General features: G+C 48.0%; 1 protein-coding gene across 1 annotated transcript in view; it reads left to right on the top strand.

The window, feature by feature from the left end:
* Positions 1-21428, top strand: part of LOC144721305 (uncharacterized) — a 40299-nt gene extending 18871 nt beyond the window's left edge. Inside the window, exons 3-5 of the mRNA XM_078598828.1 lie at positions 6307-6431; positions 6829-8020; positions 18280-21428. Coding sequence (XP_078454954.1) covers positions 6307-6431; positions 6829-8020; positions 18280-18846 — 1884 coding nt within the window. The 3' untranslated portion in view covers positions 18847-21428. The remainder of the gene's footprint in view (positions 1-6306; positions 6432-6828; positions 8021-18279) is intronic.
* Positions 21429-21959: the final 531 nt, after the last annotated feature.

Below are 21959 nucleotides of genomic sequence, written 5' to 3' on the forward strand. Positions count from 1 at the left end.
TTTGGAAGATTCGTAATGGTTATGTCGAAACACTGAGCCATTGATTGAGACCCCGGGTTTGAACTGCTCACTCGTGACTTACGGGCCTGTCCCGTGACCTCCTGCCAGTAAGCTTTCATAGCTGCACATGACGTATACCAGAATTGGCACGGGCGTTGCAATGATGCCATCGCCACTTTGTGGTGAACGGAGGTTGTTGCTAAGGTTTTTCTGTGTCTGCCAGGTGTACGAATTTGCCGTATAGCATGCGCCCCAATCGTGGCGTTGGCTGAGTGGCTCACGCTGCCTATATTGTAAAACTAGAATCATGATTATCATGTCCAGACTGTGTCGGCTTTAGCAGTTGTGCCGTACAGGTCGTGCCCACCTGTTGTTCGGTGCGATGTCTGACGTTTCACTAACACTTGCCGGAAGCTTCCTCAACTCCCAGGTGGTACACTGCTCACTGACAATTAAAGCGCTCTCCTAGATGTAGTGGCTGTAATGAGTGCCTGTCATTAGAAATGTAACGATGCTTCGACTGGTAGCGCTTTTTTTAAGCTCGCAATTTAACGCGTCAAATTGCATATGTAAGAATCAACGTCGTTCTTTGTGTGGGTTCTCTGCAATGTGTTCGTGTGACCCTGGTAGCCGCTAGAGGCTGCTACTTTTTACCACAACGTGAACGAAAATAGAATCGCTTACTCTTTGGCTCTTTTGGTAAAGTCACGTAGTTAGAAATAAATTAAAATAAAACAAATCACGACGTTTTATTTTATATCTACCTACGTGACTTTACCGAAAGAACCAAAGAGTATGGATTCCTGCAGTCACGAAAGCTTCAAATCAAGATAGAATCACTTCTTGAAGCCAAACTGTGATGATGTATTGAATCACCATGAAGAGGGGGTGAATCGTTTCACCCCTACCCCGTGGCTTGTAAGGCAGGGTTGGTGGATCAGACAGAAGATGGAAACTGTTTCAGAATTGCCCAAGCAACCCAAGCAGAACTCTCCTGAAAATGTATCTTGAGACTCGGCGAGGCTTTCCCGAACAAAATCAAAACGTTCAAGTCATACTTCTTCCTATGTATTTGCAGTCCTCATCAATTTGTGGAAATTGAAAAGGCGTGGAACATGTCCAGACCAAATCGCCTTCGGGGTCAGAGAGTTCAGCCCGTACCATTGACATCTTGGCTTCAAAATTGGGCTCCCTCCTACCTGTGATGCAAACTGGGTTCTGAAATCACCACGAAAAAGCAATTAGATTAAATTAGTTTTTTTTTAACAAATTGGAAAATTGTTGCTTTGAGTTTATAAAAAAAATAGTTTGATTGGCATCAAACATTCTTTGCAAGGCATATAAATGGTGAGCCACGGATGCAGATAAAAAAAGGCTGGGTGAAGTGACTTCAGAAGTAGTTCCGCAACATCATCTTCCTGGACCATTATTTGACGGAATGCACTTGTTAGCAAAGCAGAGTTCTGAATATGTTATTTTCGTGTGTCATGACATGATTCCATTGGCACACTCGCAATATAATCTCAAAGAGATATTATATTCCTTTAAAAATGTATAAATTCTTGGATAATGAAAGGGAGCACAAAAATTTATGTCAGTTATTTGGGTCAAATCGGTGGAGGGAAGGAGGTCAAAGCAACCGTTGGTCGGATTAACATTTAAATGTACACCCCGCCCATTACACATGGGGCTAATTGCTTAATGAATCCATCGTCTGGATTGCAACGCTTTTCTGGTAATTATTTCAAGCGATGAGTTAGCGGCGCTGTGGTTAAAATGCTCCACTCACAAGTTAGACGTTGCAGGTTCAGATCCCGGTCGAGGATTGACTCGGTCCTTCACCATCAGCATCATCATCACCATGATTTACGTCATCATGAGCCTCACTGCCATCATCACTCTAAGATTCCCCGATGTATATTAAAAAAAACGTATTATTTCTAATGAATGTAATATATTATTATCACTAAAAAATTTGTATCATTACAATCATCATCACCATGATTTACGTCATCATGAGCCTCACTGCCATCATCACTCTAAGATTCCCCGATGTATATAAAAAAAAACGTATTATTTCTAATGAATGTAATATATTATTATCACACGAAAAATTTGTATCATTACAATCATCATCACCATCATAATCATCATCTTCACCAAAGCTATCATCATCATTATGCCTCTGGGGTCTGTAAAACAAGTTCCACCGTTGGAAGTTAACAGTGATTTTTACGTGGATTTACTGATCCAGTCTTGAGAATGCAGAATTGCCACCATATGCTCCGGCCACCAAAGGGATATGCATTTCGCCATATTTCTTGTTCGAGCATGGAGGAGGCAGAGAGGACTCGTAAGAGGCCGATCGTACGACACGATAGAAGCCGCACCCCGTATCTCCTTTCATAACTCTTGCACGGTTACATTAAAATATCTGGTCATAATGAGCCCCTGTATCTTTGGCAATATGTGGAGGCACTACTGACAGCTCGCATGACAGCATCTGTGGTTGTACGCGAAAATACCTCCAGATAATCCATACCACACTCTCAACGCAAGAGATCTGAGTTTGATTTCTGGCTACGCTTCATCGGTCGTGAATGATATCCTGGGCTCCTCCTTCATGAACCTTTTCTAACTAGCTTGGTGAAGTTTGGTCAAATAATGCCCATGACTGGCATGGCATTGGCAGGCTTCCATCCTGTATTTGGATTAGTGGCTATTAACTATTGTCCACGTATCAGAGAAATAATCTGCTGTCTCTTCCAGGTCACTTCAGATTAGCACGGTTCGAAAGAAGATCAACATGCATACTTCTGTTTGTTTTGAATAACGAGTCTACTGTACGTTTAGTAAACAAAAAAGTGCATTGTTGTCAACTTGAAAATTGATTAACCCAGTGCTTTTTCATTTTAAAAAATGTTGATCTTTGAAAGTGCCGAAGAGTTGACCAGCTGAGTTCATTCTACTGGTAATCTTCTCACGGTCGAACCAACGAGGCCGCATTTTGCTCCATTATTAACTCATTCCTATCGGAGCAGAATCTTGCACAGACGCACATTTCATGAAATCCATCGGCAGCACGGTATAGGAGGAGCAGATAGAAACAGAGACAAAGTGAGAAATCGAAAATAATAAATTCAGACACGCAATAGAGTGAAGGATCGAGACAGGTGGAGAGAGAGAGACTTTTGACTTTTCAACAACTTTTATTGCCGCCAGCAGCAACAGCACTGGAGGTGATTCCGATATGAAACACACAAAGTCACCAGCAACACAAATAAAGCAAACGCTACAAATCCACGCGCTGTGGTGCTAAATGCACCACGCACAACACAAAAGAAAAGTCACGTGGTGGTGGTGGTGGTCATCGCGCACGCCACAGTTGACGAGCGAGCGCTTCAGAAGGTGAACACGAGGGTGCCGTCCACGCTGGTACAGAGGGCTTTTCCGGCTCCCCAGCGTTCGAAGAAGACGCACACATCACCGACATGTGTGTGGTATGCGTGCTCCAGCCGGAGCGGCGCCTTAAGCAGGCCTCTGAACACTGGAAGCACAGAGACAGCGGCTCCATATCAGATACAATGTTTTGCTGGTTGGCTCAGAGGACAGACTGAACGTCATGTCAAAAGGACGTGTGGGTTGCTATTATATAAAGAAAAAAAAGCGCGTTGCACATTTATCAAAATGTTGGCAAATAGGTTAAGCTTTTTTGTTCTTCATACAAAACAAAGAATTAAATCTGATCAGACTGGTTTGTAAAAACGCAGCAAGTAGCACGAATCATGAGATCACTCGCAGCTAGAGAAAACGTAAACAGGGTTCGTCAAAAACAATTTCCCTCCGATTTTGCCTCCAGCGCACCTGGGCACCCTGCCCGAATCGAAGCCACGTTTTGATCACGATTATCTCTAGCAAAACTTGGAGTGAACCTCAAAAATGTGTTCTTTTTTTGCATGGAAACCACACATCAGTGGCATCTGAGAATTATAATAATGTACACCGCTGGATGAACACCTCCCCACGGTGCATTATCCATGTGGGGGTTGTTTGACCATACTTCACCATAATGGCCTTCAGTAAGGAGAAGGTGGCCCTACCCTTAATTTGGACAAATACTCTGAACAACCCTGTACAATGAAGACAACAAATCGAGAAATAGCACGAACAAATACGAATTGATTCTCGAATTGAATTCAACTCGAATCGCGACGATGAATCTAATTGCTGATGTGGAAAATGTATGCCGAGCCTAGCAGCAGGCAATGAAACGGCTGGGAATCAGGCGGAAGGGGTCACATGTCTCTCGTCTGAAGCTATCAAAATGTAACGGAGAGGTGGTGAGATGTTTCCACATCCCAATAAGGCCACAGGTTCGTGGACGTATGTCTTACCTTCATAATGAAGGTTTTCGGGTGAGATCGCGTAAGTGTAAATGTGTCGTAACCTTCAACCACGAGACACAGCCAATTAGTAAGGGATTTGTCACGTAAACAACACGCCAATTAGTTACTACTTCAGCCCACCGGCGTGTTGGAGAGTAAATCCACAACATTTATAATTTGATGTATGCCATACCTGTCAACCCATACCTGTCAACCCATACGGTTTAACCGTATTCTTGTAATTGAGTTTTCAGGTCCACACGGCGTACGGCCGTTTCAATATGGTCATAAAAATATGTTTTTGTCTATTCGTTTGTGTTTCTCCCTTGTGATGGGACTTTATAGGATGAACGTTAAGATTTATAAGGGCGTGACCAATAATATCTGAATTGGTCCGTAATAATGTCGGCGCTGATAAGGGGTTGACAGGCATGGAGATGTTTCCACATCCCAATAAGGCCACAGGTTAGTGTACGTTTGTATGTTGAAGTTCCTTCGCGCCGTACGTAGCCAACTGGACAACAAACTAAATATGAAAAGCAGTTCTAAATAAATTAGTTTTCAATCTGGATTTAGAAGTCCATAGCTCCAGTGGCTTCCAAATACAATCTGAGTGTGTCTGTACTACACGATACAGTGTGTCCTCAAGATCATGTGGGCACACGTACTGTGGCCCGCATGTTTTGTGAAATCGTGTTTTTAAGGAATTGCAAACAAAAAAAATGGAAATCGAACCCACGAAGTAAAAAATAACCCGAATAGCATGCAAAGCGATGCTGACATCGTGTTATCCAAATGAAACAAATTATTTGCCAATGCTGCTGCATTGGCAGCGATGCACGGAGAAAAATGGCAAAACAAAAAGCGCAACATGCTTCGTGTTATCAACACGGTGGCCTTACGAAGAAAACTACATAATGGGTGACCGAAATCTTGACTTAAAGCTTTCGTGACTGCAGAAATTCATACTCTTTGGGTCTTTCGTTAAAGTCAGGAAGAACGTAATCAACCAGGTAGGGTGTTGACTGTTATGGTATCCGACTCTCTGTTGTATTACATTACATTTCTAAGTATACTAGATTTGTGTTTCTATTTCATTTATACCTGATGATGATTGCTTGTGTTGCAATCGAAACGTCGTATGCTAGTATTTAATTTATTATTTTCTCTTTATACGTGACTTTACCGAAAGAACCAAAGAGTAATTCCTGCAGTCACGAAAGCTCCAAATTATTTTTTTTCACGTAGATAGGTTCAAATAAAATAACAAAAAACTAAGACGTTTCAATCGCAACACAAGCGATCATCATCGGGAGGAAAGAGGAGGAAAGCTGCTGATTGCAGACTGTTCTATAGGGTGGAAAATGGGTGACCGCTTCAGGCAATGGGCCTTCTATGCAGCACTTGGCTAGTCTGCCTCTCCGGCCTCTCTATATCCACTTCTTATTTGTAACGCCGCAGTGTTATTAACGAAGGCGCTGAGTGTTTATTGTCATACGCGCTTGTCTTAATGTCTGTATGTTGAACTTCTTTCGCACTGCACATCGCCGGCCGTGCGAATCGAAGGTGCGGGGGAAGGACAACAAACTAAACACAAAAAGCAGTTCTAAAGAAATGCGTGTGTCATTCGAGATGATTAAAAGTGCATAGCTCCTGTGGCTTCCTGATATCGGAAGGAAGAGCCTTCCAGATGGCCGCAGAAGTGCGTCTGAAAGCTCGCGCGATGCGGTTACCGTCTGAGCAGAAAACCCCGCGAGTCATTAGTCGCAGTTGAATCCTGTCCTGTGCAGTACACTCACGTAGGATTGGATTTGCGCGTCCCCGAATTCGTTTTGCGACTGTCGGCGGTCCTTAGAAATCGCTTTGAATATCTCTGGCAGTACGTAACGACGTGCGTGGTGTACGTACGGTGCCGTTGCAGAAAATGCGCATTCGCAGTGCGTGTGGGGCTTCCTTCAGCACGCGCAACGGAAATGTCATCAACGGTGTCCTTGGGCACAAGTTCATGATCATCGACGGGGACAAAGCCATCGCTGGCTCCTACAGGTGAGCGACCTCCACGTTCACCTCACAGCCTCTTGTCACAGCGGTGAGGGTTGCCACCTCAGAATCAGAAGTGTATTTCCCCCCCCCCCCCCCCCCCCCCGAGTAAAGCCCATTGAGCTAAGAATCTCGTTTTCAAGGGCGACTCAACCGTCAGACAACATCAAAGCATCCCACAATGACATAAACAAAATTATTAAGAGGATTGTTCCTCGTGTTGAAGCAGCTGATCTGCTGGGAAAGCTGTACATTCTCCATTGGGATATTGCATGTCCTGGCATTTGTTCGTTGTGTAGTAACAATAATAATTATCAATGAAGATGATTAGTCCATGACTCCCTCCCTATCCGTCTCCGCTCATCCTTCTGCCGATGTCTCTCCCCATCGACGTCTCCCCAAGCTTCACGTGGTCGGCGTCCCGTCTCGACCGCAACATCATCACGGTGCTCACGGGGCAGATCGTGGACACGTTCGACACGGAGTTCCGCGAGCTCTACGCCGCCAGCAAGCCGGTCCGCACCGAGTCCCTGAAGCTTCCCGACGACCCCAACGCCGGGCAGGACCCCGAGCCGAGCCCCTCGAAACCGGCCGTGGCGGTGAACGCCGCCGCCTCCCGCCGGATGCTCAACCCCAAGTACGCCCTGGTGCTCGGACGCGGGCCCGCAGCGGCCGGGGTCGCTGCCGAGAACGGCGTCGCCGGCGTCGACGCCGTGGACTCCGCCGTCGCCGCCGCCGCGGCCGCCGGAGCCGCCGTCGCCGCCGGCGGAGCGCAGCAAAAGTACCGCGAGCGGTTGGACCGCGTCGAGCAGTGGGACGTGAAGGGGGAGGTGGACGAAGGCGAGGACAGGGCCGACTCCGACGCCGCGGACGGCGCCAAGCAAGCGAGCGCTCCCCGCGAGCGCGTCATCCGCGTCATTTACCGCGAGCGGCCGAGCAACGGGCCGCAGTGCGCGGAGAACGCGGCCTCGCAAAACGCCGCCACCGCCGCCGCGGCACAAGAGGTGGCGGCCGCGGCGCGGAGGAGCTCGATGAACGACTGCGTGGCGGTCGCCGAGACGGACTTGCCTGATGGCGTGGGCAGTAACGTGCTGAAACAACAACAGCTACAACGACGGAACAGCGATTATATTGTTCAGCAGCAGCAGCAGCAGCAGCAACAGCAGCAGCAGCCACCGCAGCCACCGCAGCAGCAGCAACCAGGCAACAGTGAGGATGATGATGACGACGACGATGACGACGATGACGACGATGAAGATGACGATGACGAGGGGGAAGAGGATGCTGAAGATGACGAGAGTGTCGGGTACGAGTACGAGGATGCGCAGGAGGGACTGCCCTTAACTGGGATGACCGCGGTGGCGGCGTGGGTTCCCACACCTGCAGTCAATCGGTCTCAGTCGTTCGGCGGAGGCGGACGTGGCCGTGGCGGTGATGACGGACGAATCTTCTCGGCGTTCGAGGGACCTCTGGACGACAAAGCGGGCCTCGCGGGTGGGATGCAGCGCTCGCATTCCACGGAAGAGCCTGCGTCTCCGTCGCCGCTCGACTTTTCGACAACCCAAGACTATATGGAGGCGGGAGATGATGCTGGGGTGAGTGTGACGACACATCCGGTTGTTGTTGTTGTTGTTGTTGTTCGTGTGATTATTGTCCTCCTCGCTTGGTATGCAGGAGGTCGTGGGTTCCATCCCAAGCCTGGCGCCTGCTTATTTGAAGTTTGCGTGTCTCTCCCCGTGGTTGCGTGGATTTTTCTCCAGGTCCTCCAGTTTTCCCCTCCACATTTAGAATCAACATCACGCGTTTAAAGTATTTGTCCGCTATACATTTCCACCTGATAAGGCACTTCGTCGAGCTATCAATTGTCAGAGCCATAACTGGTACGAAATGTGTGAAGATGCAAATAGTCGTGACCTAACTCGTGCTAGACATGTTGCCATCATCAGATTCAAACCTGCTTTTGTGAGGTTGTAGCGCTGTGTGCCAATCACTGTGAGACTGCCACCCACGAGCCGGGAAAAGGGTATTGTTATTTTTGCTCAATGTTTGTCTCAAACACAAAAATGGGTTTTGGCTGTGCACGTAACGATGAATTGATTCGTAAATTAAAATCGACTCTGGCTCTCGCGACATGCACATTTGATGCTAACCTTACATTTATGCCAACTGAAGTAAATAAAAAAAACTGTGCAAACAAGACTGGTGAGCTTAAAAACAATACAAATGAGATGGCGAAAAATTGAGACAAATGCAAGCAATTCTTGTAGTGTTGAGCAGACCCAGAACCGTGCTAAGCAATCAACTCGTGAGGAGGTTGTATCGTCACATTTCTACCACCAGACCCGTGAGTACATCGATTCGTTGTCTTTAAAACACAGTGATGAATGTAGTAGCCAATTGCGGCTGTGGGGACCACATGAAACCCACTGCATGCAACGTGTACGAATCGACAACTAAAATTACACCGATTCTTATCCCGCTGAATCGATGCATGCGCCCCGAATGCTTAGAAATTAATGTTGGACGATGAATCGATGCGTCGGCATACCTTACGTGGCCTGCAGGATGCACGCACGGCTATCTGTCCAAGAGTAATTGGTGTGCGGTGACGTTAAAAAACAACGGGGTGAGCATGCATCTTCTTTCGTCCTTTCCTCAGCGGCAGCTTTAGGCTCGGCTCTCTCCATCCCTGGCCCCATCTCGAGTGCCCTTATTCATTTCACTGTGCGGACCCTTTTCATTTAAGTCATCAAGCGGCATTTTCTCTCTCTTTTTTTTCTTTCTCTGCACATGCAACTTTAATTGCAGCTGGCTAAAACAAATATTTACGGTTGCCCTCCCGTAATAATAACAATTGCATGCACGCTCCATTATGGTGCAGGGCGTTGAATAATTGTGCCGTGCAACGCAAGGGGAAAATGGGCATCAAATGCGACGCTGTAGTTACAATCGCGTAATGGCAGCCACTAATCCATGGGTTGAAGAGTAAGCGAGGCAGCGGGCATGGCCCCCCCACACCGCTCACTGATTTCTCTAGTTTCAAGTTTCATTTTCAAGTTTCATTTATTAGGTATAGCCCTGTGAGCCATTCGGCTCTTGAATCGGGTGCAACCGCAACAAACAAACAAACAAAAACATGAACAAGAAAACATCTTAAAGTGACTATGTGCAAACAGAAAATCCAAGAAAAGACAGAAAAAGCACCGTACACCAACACTGCGTACCCACATCGGCCTAGTTACCATCCCAGGGAACGGGCCCAACGTATCTGGGCAGGAATCTAGGCGAGGTTGGGGTTGGTCGTGTTGGTGATTGAGAATCGTGGTTAATTAGATCTGTTTGTCAACTTCCTTTACCTACAACGTCATCTCAGTGCTTCCGGTTGACTTCACCCATAGATATGCGTGGGTGCTGGGATATTGTTGCACCACTCTGCAGCAGTGACTCTTGTCTGAGCTCAAAGTTAACAGGAAATATCCCCCACCACCTGTGGGTGATTCCTGATTCCTGTTCATCATCACCTTCATGCTGGGTGAAGGCCTCTCTGCTTCATCAACATCCTGCCTATGGGCTGATCTCATCTCTCCATCCTCCACTGTGGTCTTCCTCTTCGATGTGTATTGCCAAAGCCAGCTAGCATTGCCCAAACCAGTTGACCTTTTTTATGTTAACAGTCAACAAGATTGTCCATAATGTGCATCTGTTCTCTCATCCGAAATTTTCTATTCCTTTGTCCTGGTGCATTGTCAGGCATGCATTTCTCTGTGCATAAGTATGCACTTTTCAGCTGTTCGCTCAGCGGTGGTTGTCAGAGTCGATGTTTCCATTCGCCAACACACCGAATAAAACAAACACGTCTTCTCTAGGAGCTTTCATTACGAGGCTCGTCATTGTCAAATTAATTTCCCCAAAAAGCAACTCCAAATTGTTGCTGTCGCTCGCCGCGTTACGTCGGCGTCTGTGCCCCGGTCCACCTTCACGGCTTGCCCCAGACAGACAGACAGACACTCTGTATTCCAGTCTACCCTTTAAGACGGAAACAGGAAGACTTCTTCACAATTCTGGACTATCGCCTGATGAAGCTGGTTGTTGTAATCACCAGCGAAACATCGTACTCGAATTGTAAACGTCGTGGGATTTTACTCTCCAACACACCGTTGTCTGTTGTGAAGTAGTAACTAATTGTCAAGTTCTGTTTACGTGACAAACCTTACGAATTGGCTGTCGGGTGGTGGCTGCTTTAATGACGCATTTATATTTACGCGATCAAACCCCAAAAAAACCCTTTATTATGGATATTGGTCGCAGAAGGCTACGTGTGAAACGCACACTCAGCTGTGCTTTCCCATTGTGCCTGCCCTCCAATTATTCCCCTTTGTTCGTCAAACTTTCTTTGACGTGGCTTTTGTTTCGCTCGTGCTTATTCCTAGTCCTACTTTGCGGCATTCCTTTGTTAAGTTCATCAAAAGATTACCGAAGTCGATTTCCATTGGTTGTTGCAATGAGGTGGCTTCATACTCTCTCCACTGGCCTGCGTGCCTTTATTTCTCCAATCCAATTTTGAGAATACGGTCAAGTTTCACCATCCGTAGCCTTGATGAGAGCATTTATTCCTCGCATTTTTTGTTTTTTGTTACTTTCCTCATGCAATTGCAGCGTCTCTCTAACATGTTTATTTACGTACTGTATGTGCATTTTTATAAATACTGTATAAAGGCTTTGGTTTGTGAGAACTTGGATGAATATAAAATTTTCCACAGAATCGACTAACTTTTCATTGTCTTCAACTCCCAATTGAAATGGTATTCGATATTGAATTGCCTTTTCTAGATTGTGGATATTAAGGTTGTCGCTTTTGATTTGCCTCTAAATTACTTCTGTACAATCTTCATGACGAGTTCATTTAATTGAGCCAAGAGGCTGATAGGTAAGCAACAGTCACATCAGTCTTGCATCCTATTTTTGAATAGATTCAATGGTGAGGGCACCATACGACCATTGAGATGTTTCACATCTGTGTCAACGTTTGTAAATGCTTCAGCCAATGTAGCTGTGACAGCTGGTGCCACTTTCGTCGATGATGTCCACAATTCCATCTGCGTTTGAGAGCATTTCTCCTTTTTCGTTCAATGGTGTGCAGTGGCTACTACTTTAACTGTGACAACTGGCACAACCTCATCGATACCTGGAACAAATACATATACCGTATTTAAAATAATTGGCTGTAAAAATCCGCATCGGATTCCGCTGCGAGTTTTTCGAGTCCTTTACCGAGAGACAAACCATGACCCATACCCAGAGAGCGTCCTTGCCTGTAAACAACAGCTGGCAGTTCACCGGCATTGTTGGTTCAAGCAAGCCTGACTGTGCTGATGAGGCACTGAATGTCGAAACCGGTCCAGAGTTTGCTTGTGTTGAACCAATATTAGTCCGTTCAACACGTAGGCTTTCGCGACCAATATCATCCATGATCCAGGTTTTTTGGGTTAGATCGCGTAAATATATAAATGTGTCGTTTAAACCCACCACCACCCGACACAGCCAACTAGTGAGGGTTGTCACGTAAACAGAATTTCTAACTGCGTGACTTTACCGATAGAAACAAAGAGTATGGATTCCTGCAGTCACGAAAGCCTCAAATCAAGATAGAACATGCCAATTCGTTACCAGTACAACTGTCACCTGATGAAGCTAGTTGGAATTACTGGCGAAACGTCGTACTCAGATTAGAAATGTTGTGCCTTGGCTCTCCAACACACCGGTGTGCTGTACTAGTGACGAACTGGCCACGTTCTGTTTACGTGACAACCCTTACCAGTTGGTTGTGTCGGGTGGTGGCCGGGTTTAACGACACATTTATATATTTACGCGATCTAACCCAAAAAAAACTGGATTATGGCTGAGCTGCTATTACTAAGATCATGGCACTTCCAGAAGCACAAGGTGGCTGATGGGACAGATCTGTGAAGAGGTCATGTTGCCTACTTCATTTTTTTCATTCCTCACCTTCTCCACAATGACACGAGTGGCTGGTTGCGTCGTTCATCGTGTGGTTTGATCCCATCTCGCTGTCTTAAGAGTGCGTGCTTGCCGCTTTCACGCTCCCACTGCTTGTTATGACATCTTCACGTCACCCTGTCGTGCGTTCTCTCTGTGTCCTGGCTTCTCTTCTTTCCTCATTCTTTACTTAATTGTTTTACAGAGTTCCTTGCATTCCAGGTTTTGTGGTCATGTTTCATCTTGACAGACTTCTTTTCTTCGACTTGCTTTCTTGGCCGTCACACATCGCGTGCCCCCACTATTTTGTATATCTGAAACATTCTCCCGCCGATTTCAGTGAGTGTTCGTTACAGTCTTCGATGTTTTAGCCGGTAATGTAAATTTCATAATTTTGCTTCTCTACCAGGGATTTGAATCTGTTGCTTAGAAAAGTTCGCTTCCAAGTGAACTAGAATCTGTGAGAGTAACCATCGTGTTCTTGCCTATAATAATTTGCGTCCACTCTTTAACCACATTGAAGTGCGTGCCACGCATAATACCATCCGTCAAATGTTCATTAATTATATTAGATTCATTGCGTAGTGGGAAGCAGAGGGCAGTGTAAAAATAGACACCTTTTATTTAGTCCCCTGCTTCTATGCTCCCACACCTACACTACCCGCCTTCAACAACCCACACTGACCGGCATGGTGAAGTATGGTCAAATAACTCCCACCGCCCGCACGGCGTGGCGGAGGCCCTCATCCAGCAGTAGATTGACAAAACGGGCCGTACCTGTCCGCATGCACTCATCGAGGACAAAGCAGCACCCTGGGCATAGGTTCATCGCTGTAGGTTGTCTCGTGAAAGGCGACGAAGTTGCCAATGGAGGGACGCTCCTGAAACTCAATCTGAGAGAGTGGCGTGACTAATCCTCGGGTGTATTCGGCAATAGGTGCTCACTTACAGGATCGCCTTACGGCAGGGGCCAGCCTTTGTCAAGCTGCCTTAGTGGAGTTTTCAGTTGTTTTCAAAGGAGTGACATTTGCTATTGTGCGTGGTTGTTTTTTTTTACGAGAATATTTTAAAGCGATACGTGTAATGATATTTTGACGATTTAAAAAAAAAAAGCGAGTGACGGAAGTGAGCACGAATATGTGACTCGCTTAATCCTGCGACGTTCATCACTAACGCAAAACAAACCAATTTGACGGGACCTGCGGTGTGTGCAGGAGGGATGATGTTGCTTGGTTCGCGAGGGCCATGGAAGATCGGGCAGAATTTACTGGCGACGGAACCCGGTTCTCACACCTCCCATTCCTGTGGCTTTGAATTGACATTTTATAACCTATGCCATCTGTATAAATATACGCGTGCTGCCATCTGAAACATCTGAACCAGGCGTTTTAAAAGCAGGTTTTACTTTTGGTAACGCCTCGATTAGAAAGGTGACGTGGACAATTGCACGCAGTGGTGCCGCCCGGAATTGGCAATGCGAAGGCTTCAGGCCCCAAGCAGCTCAAGGGGCCGCGGATTCGAGACTAAAATCAGTGGTGCACCAAATATTAACTCGAATTCGACTCCTTATATGAAAAAAAAATATCGAATTAATCTCTATCTTGTCTGTACCTTTCTTCTCGTGTAACTATATCTCTACCTTTTATCTCTATTTGGTCTACATTCATCTAGTCGTACTATCTCCTCCTCTTGTCCCTTCTCACGTCTACATCTTCCATAATAGAGGTTTTTTGGGGGGTTAGATCGCTTAAATATAAATGTGTCGTTAAAACCCACCACTACCCGACACAGCCAACTAGTAAGGGTTGTCGTGTAAACAGAACGTACCAATTCGTCACTAGTACAGCACACCGGTGTGTTGGAGAACCAAGCCACAACATTTACAATCTGAGTACGACGTTTCGCCAGTAATTACAACTAGTTCATCAGGCGACAGCCAGATTTGTGATCTGGCTGTCGCCTGATGAAGCTAGTTGTAATTACTGGCGAAACGACACATTTATATATTTATGTTATCTAACCCAACAAAAACCTGTATTGTGGATGATATTGGTCGCCAAAGCCTCCGTGTTAAACGTCTATATCTCTTCTGTTATCTCACCAATGCAGGGGGGTGGGGGGAGGTGGCAAAATAACCTCTGCTTGAAGGACCCAAATCGGCCAGGGCCGGCACTGGCTATGCACAACACGTGTAGATGCCCGGCCCTTTCACCAGAGCGCAGCTGTACGACAGGACCCCACTTTGGGGTCGCGGAAGTTATTTCACCACACCGGCGTAGGCAGCACTACTTCAATTTAAAGCTTTCGTGACTGCAGTGATTCATCTTCTTGGTTCTTTCAGTAAAGTCACGTAGAAGGGAAATAATAAAATAATACAAATAAAACATAACAAGACGCTGTCTTTCCGACAGACCTGTTCTTCACCTGAGGACGGCTGCTTGCGTTGTGGCCGAAACGTCGTGAGAATTATTGTATTGTTTTATTATTATTTAATTATTTCCCTTCTACGTGACTTTACCGAAAGAACCAAGAAGAGGACTACTTCACTTATGTTGCCCACGATGTCGTCCCGCGGCAGCCCATAAACAGCCGCTCTACGCACGGTGGTCGCCCTTCCGCGCGCTGTCCATGCTTGACGTCGCGGAGCCGAACGATGTGCTGCTCGGGTTGGGCGAGGGCCTGACGGACGAGCAGGGTGGAGACGCGACACCAAGAGCCTTTCATCCTATTTGCTTTCAGAAACCAAGCGTGAATAGCAATCAAGACCAATGTAAGACAACAATTTTACTTTTCTTTGCTAGAGAACTCATCATCATCACCACAACCCATCGGCAGATAGCCCAAAGGTGGCCACTGCACATTTCGTCACTTGTTTTCACCTTCGTCCATCTTGTGCCAATATGCTCAAGTCGTGCCGCATCTTCCTGGCACCAACCGCCCATGCCTTCAAGTCGCGTCTCTGCTCGGTCTTCCTCTCTTTCACGTTCCCTCCATTTTTCCCGAACGGCACACTTTTAATGTTCCTGTTGTCGTCGTCGTCGTCGTTGTTGTCGTTGTCGTCCATCCTACGTATGAGCTCATCAACACACCGAGTGTTCCACACCCCACTGCTCAGGTGCAGGTGAAGGGCAGTGGCACAACTACCTTGGGAGCCTCGAGTCTCGCAGCACTGTCTCTGGAGCTGCGACATAGTTGCCATGGCAGCCGTAGTTGCCATGGCAGCCGTAGTTGCAGGAGCCGAATGGGTTTCCGGGCATCCCGAAGACGAGCAGGAAGTCCGATGGCCCTCTCCCCCTGTCAATAGGGGAAGCGCTCTTGGACTCCTCTCACACATCGGCCTGACCCCCCCCCCCCCCCCCCCATGACGCTCTCAGCAGAATCTCCAGCTCGTCCACCGCCTGTTCAGCCTCTCATTGGCCTCTGCTCTACGGAGCGTCGGCCTGTCCTTGGGCCCAAATACCAAAGGGATTCTTCCTACCTCGCGTCTCTCTTCACCGTGACTCTTATCATGAATCCCATTTCGCCACACTCAACCCTGCTTAGCATCCAATAGCTGTCAGATTTCCGAGGCACACAACGTAAACACCCACATGCAATGTGACGCGTGCATCATGAGCTTAGGCATATTTCGTGCACCCCATTTGCACAGTGCCGAGCCAGTGGTATACACTCCACGTTCCTGTGGCAGAGGCCATGATGGCCATGAAAAAAAAGTTTGCGCTAACTTCCTGCAAACCAGTACGGTGCACGTGACTTTTCTATCTTAAAAATGTGAGAGGGGGTGACCCCCTGCTACTATGACTTGAATTCCTGACATTGTAGATCGCTTGCCGAATGCTGAAACTGCAGTGCCGCTCTCTTCTAGTGAACGATAACGATAGTAATAATAGTGTGTGTGTGTGTGTGTTTAAATCACTGTTCAACGCCCATCATTCAGGGGAGGGGAAAAGACACATGCAGACACAAAAAATAATAATTATTGTCAAAGGGTATGATGAGATCATGTCATCACCACCATCACCACCCTTTGTGCTGCCGAGGCCGAGACATCTCAGGAATGCCACGCGCGAGCTATTCGAGGCGACGTCGTCCGCGGCATGCGCGGTGCCGAGCGCAGTCGGGTCCCGGGGGGGGGCGCAGCGCGTAACCCGAGAGCTTCACCTGCTCGCCGAGGCATTCGTCGTCGTCGCGCGCAGCCAAGCCACGCCACTGCTGCCCCTGCGGTGCATTGTGTACATCAATGGGGGGGGGAGCAGTGGGGAGGGGAACACGGGTGGTGCATCTGTCGGTCGTGTCAGTCAGTAAACCCCATGGCACCTGGGTCTCTCCTCCCGTGACCTCCTGCCAAGTGACTGTGTCATAATTTGTGCGGACTCGAGGTGCACCTAGCCTGGCACACTGGCACAAGCGCCCCAGTGACGTCACCTCCGCTGAGTGGCGAACGGCGGTTGTTGTTGCAATCAATAGCAATCATCGTCATCATCAGCCACGCTGAATCTGACACTGAATGGAAATCTTCCACAAGCCACCACTGTCTCCCATGGCCCTGATGTAGCGATCTGTTCAGCTGATTTCACCGCTCCATCTCCCCGTTGGAGGTCCTCTCGGGTGCGTTCTTTGTCTTGGCCGCCACTCCAACGTTTCTGTCGATCGCCGGCCATCATCCCTCCCAGCGACGTCTCCAGCACGTGGACGTGACTGTCTGTGAGTACTGGTGCAGTGTCTAGTGGGGGGGGCGGTGGCGGTGGCGCAGTAGTTGGCGCGCTGCGCTACGAACCCGGCGACCCGAGTTCGATTCTCGCTCACGGCCAATACCAGTGACGATTATCTGAACCGGTCTTGGGCCTCCCCTAGGTCGACTCGGCCTCAAATGGGTACCTGGTGCGGTGTATAAACATCGCTACTAGGGGACAAAGATGCCTGGGCGTGGTGCTGGCCACCCACCCCCTCGTGTGCTGTGCCAGCCTCCATAGGTGCTCGCTAAACAGCCCTTGCTCCAACAGGTCTGTAAGGTTAAACAGGAAATATTTGTTGTCATATATGTCCATATAAATTATAAATACCAATGCCAATAAAAATGAGAGGAATGGCTTTTTAAGTCTCAAAACTACGACATCTATCTGGAGATCTTGTGTGGGGCATGTAAGTGCATACTGATCATGCGTGTGTCCGAGTGTGCATGTGTTAGGTCAGTCAGGCATGATGCTGGCCTCTCCCCCCGTCGTGCACCGTGCCGGCCTTCATAGGTGCTGCTCGCAAACAGAAATCGCCCCAACAGCCTGTTAAGGCTACACGGGGATTTTTGCCTTGTTTGTGTCTACTTGTGTTTTAACCTTCGCTTATGTGGGTGGGTGGCGACACCAGTGCCGGATGAAGCGAGTCGCATCATGTTATAAAGGGGCCCTAAATAAATAAATAAACACATAAATATTCAAACACATACATTTTTTACTTGCATAGTAAAGTAATTGTATTTTTTCATTTGCTATTAAAGCCAGATAATATGCCAAATCGCTAACCTTAAACACACAGTCGTTCATAAAAGTTGAAGGCGGTATAGTACTATAGTAATAGAGCAAGTGCAGAATCACTGAACCGTAATTAATAGCTTTCAAAGCATTTAGCGCGGGGCCCTTGAAAGTGCGGGGCCCGTAGCGTGTATGTAGCTACTCTTGCTGCCAGGATAATCCGGCACTGTGCGACACCCTGTTGGGTGGCCTTCATCCAGCAGTGGAATGACCACGCCTGCTGCTGCTGCTGATGATGACCACGACGACAATGAGGCACCGTCGCAGGCTCTCACGCCTCTTTTATCCCCCTCTCTCCGCCACCCCTGTCCCTGTCCCTGCGCGCACAGAGCAAGCGCTTTCGCCAGCCGCCTGCTCCGCCCCAGCGCCTCCGCAGCTCCCCGGCGGCCGCCCTCTTCAAGGATCGCACCTCCCACCGGGAGCCCCCGCCGGGAGCCCTCGCCTCCTACCGCTCCTCCCTCCCCGCGGGGATGCGCCAGGGGGGCCCCGACCAGTACCGGTCCCACCAGGAGTCGTACAGGTCGCCTCAAAACTACGACCATCACCAACAGCACCATCATCAACAGCAGCAGCAGCATCAGCAGCAGCATCAGCAACAGCATCAGCAGCAGCATCAGTCGTACCGGCCCAACCAGACCCTGCTGCAGCATCACAGGAACATTTCATCGCCGCAGCTGTCGGGTCTGGGAGGGGCCGGTCGCTACGGGGGCGACACGCAGAGGGGTCAGCGGAGGGGGTCTCCCGGGGAGGGCGGGGGCAGCGGGAGTAGTGCGGGGGGCAGCGGGGGGTCCCCCCGGATCGGCCGGAGTCAGACGGCCGCGATGCCACCCCCGAGGGCCTCCGCCGCTTTCCGCACTCCAGGCTCGAAGCTGCAGGCGCACAGGCAGTACACCTGACGTGGGAGCCGTGGCGAGCGAGCGTGCGTGCGTGCGTGCGTGCGTGCGTGCTCCATACACTGCCGGCTTTCAGGAGGGTAGGCGCACAAGGCGGTGGGGTCGTTGTAATGTTCATTTTGTATAAAGCCACATTGTGAGCTGTTTTGGAGTATGATGGGGCAATGAAAAAAATATACATAAATAAATGCCCTTTCGTTCGTCGCTCTGTATGAAATTTACGTTTTTGTTCAATAGCCAGGGATTCATTGCAGCTGGGTTTGTTCACGTCAGTGACACTGAAAATACTTCCGTACCCGGCACACTACACCCAGTTTACCTTTAGCTATGGCTACTTACTTGTCATGTGCCACCTACTGCAGTCTACCAGCAACCTAGATGATATTCAGTGAGAAATGCATCCCAGCTGCCTATGAATGGGCCTTCCAGACCAGTGTCAAGGCATTAGCATTCCTTTTTAACACGACAGATTTGTTTAACAAGTCTTGCTTTTCTCGTGAGATTCTTGAAGCTCGAAATGGCCCAGAGTTTGGTTTGCTCAGTCAGATGCTGCTGGAAAATATTGGTCTGGAAGAACAAGAAGCCTGATACATTGAAAACATAATTCGATGTAAAATCACCGACGGATGCTTGTTTTATTTATTTACTTTGTTTCGGTTATTTTGCTATGGTAATAATATTTCCTTTTCTGTTCCACCTTTTGTCGCGAGACAAAGGAATTATGTTTTTGGAAACTTACGCAGCGAGCATTGTGACCTCACACGGCCCCCGAGAAGATGACGTGGCGGAGATACTACTGAAGTTACTTCAATATAGGCCCCACTATCCGCAATTGGTGGCGCATTTCTTGCATATGCCTGGCAATGAGTGTCCATCGCATGGCGATTAAACCGAAATGTTGAGTGCAGAGCTGGCATATGCCGAATGTGATGAAAGCCAAATCGATGTATTTTTTTCTCAATGCAGTTATTAAGTGACCGTGCTGAAACCATCAACATGCTCCATTCGAGAACCCAGTTAATAAGGAAAATCTTAAACCCAGAATTGAACCCAGGCTCTCAGCGGTGCCAGCTCAGTGTCTCTGATACGGCATTCAACCCCCGAGCTACCTCCACTCATTCTTGTATTACACTCTGCGTTTGAACCGAGTCTCGGGGCCTATTATCAATTGGCATCAATAATTACAGTGTAATTTTGTGAATAAGCATGTCTTACGGGGTGCATAGTAAATTCTGCGGGCATGTGAGGCGGTGGCGCTGTGGTTAGCGTACTGCGCTGGGAACCTGGCAACTTGAGTTCGATTGCTTGGCCATCAACCGGTCCGGGGTAAGCCTCCATGCCATTGATCAACCTTCAGCGACTGCTTTTGGTGAAGTATGGTCAAACAACCACCACGACTGACACAGGCATGGGGAGGCCTTCGTTCAGCAGTGCAATGACAAGGAGCAATAAATAAGACGGCAATTAATCCTGTTATGACAAAATTTATCTCATACTTGAAAAACGAGTGTCTAAGAATGTGCCTTAAGATTTGTCGTGAAGATGGCAGCGCTTGTGCACGTGTTAAGCATACAGAGGCGGCGAGTTACGCAAACTAAACTATTTGTATTTGACCAGGTAAGGCCCACTGAGCTATGTAGCTGTTTTTCAGAAGTGACCTGGCCACAAATGATAGCTCAACAAAGTGGCTTATCATGTGGAATTTTAGATCAGCCAAATAATGGAAACGTACCTTTCTAAATGTGGAGAAAAGTGCACGCGACCGCGGGGAGAACATCTAAACTCCGAATATACAGCAGGCATCAGGGTCGGAATCGAACCCACGATCTCCCATATACCAGGCGAGGTAGTTAACATTTTGCCACGTTGGCGATGCAAGGCCAGAGGTCTGCGGATGATGTCATGCAAACTATTTCTTGCATTTGCAGAATGGTCGCGACGAGAATGTTTTTTCACCCGGAATTGAAAAAGCTGGGGGTAGCGTTGACACGATGGCTCGCACAATCGCACTGTGAAGCCAGAAGCATGAGGCCGATTCCGGGCCACGGCTAACTTTCGTGGCGAGCTGTACATCTGAACCGGCCCTTAACCGCTTCTCCGCACCCCGGCCCCACCCTTCTTCAAACGCCAAACAACCGCCACTACCGACATGGCACGGTGATTTCTTTATCCAGCAGTGAAATAACAGAGGGCTGTGAATTAAATATTACGTATTCGAATAATGAAAATCCGAGTGATGACTGATTCTGTAGAACTTGTTCAGCCGAGATATTTTATGTGACCTTTGCTATGTTGGCTGGAGTTCCCATCGTGCTCAGACGCTCCCCACTTCAGCAATGTTTGATTTGGGCCCTGAGATGTTTGTCAAAACATTTTGCGGTGGCACGAGTTTGACTTCATCGCCAGTTTCGCATCATGTCATTAAACCTCTTGAGGTTGGCTCTCCTCTCTCTCTCTCTGCTGGATTGCTTTCCGTGCCGGTGATTTTTATTAAACAATAAATATCCTCTTAACCGTGGCTACTGTTATTTGTGGCCCCAGTTGATCTGTAAAAAAATATATTATCCGCGGATGGATGCACCTTATTACTTACGTGTGTTTTTTTTATTATTGTGGATAAGTGGCGTCCGCGGATAAGAGGATGGGCGGAGTGGCGGTTCAGTGGTTTTCACGCCGCGCTTTGAACCCCACAATCGAGGTGGGCACCACCACCTCCACTTTGCCAACCCACACTAACCGCGTGGGGAAGTATGGCTAAACAACCACAACATGGCATGGAGAGGCCTTCATCCAACAGTGGATTGACAACGGACTGTAAATGGTTAATGATTAAAATGCGAGACATTGCCTGCAAGTGGGAGAAAATGTATCCTCTTATCCGCGTTATTTGTAGATAATTCACCCAGAATTGGTCTTGGAATCGCTGAATCCATCCTCTCATCTAAGGGCTTTTTGCGCAAGCCAGGAGTCAACAGCGAGTGGTGGAAAACTCATCGTATTGTCTGTGCATAACCACGTCGTTCCAGGGGCAATTTCTTTTCGGATAAATGCAGAAGATAGGATCTGCCAACAGCACTCCCACTCAACACCAGTGCGGATAAGAGGAGTTCTATTGT

Source organism: Lampetra planeri, chromosome 1 (assembly GCF_965212315.1).
Source record: "Lampetra planeri chromosome 1, kcLamPlan1.2.h2, whole genome shotgun sequence".
Classification (NCBI taxonomy): domain Eukaryota; kingdom Metazoa; phylum Chordata; class Hyperoartia; order Petromyzontiformes; family Petromyzontidae; genus Lampetra; species Lampetra planeri.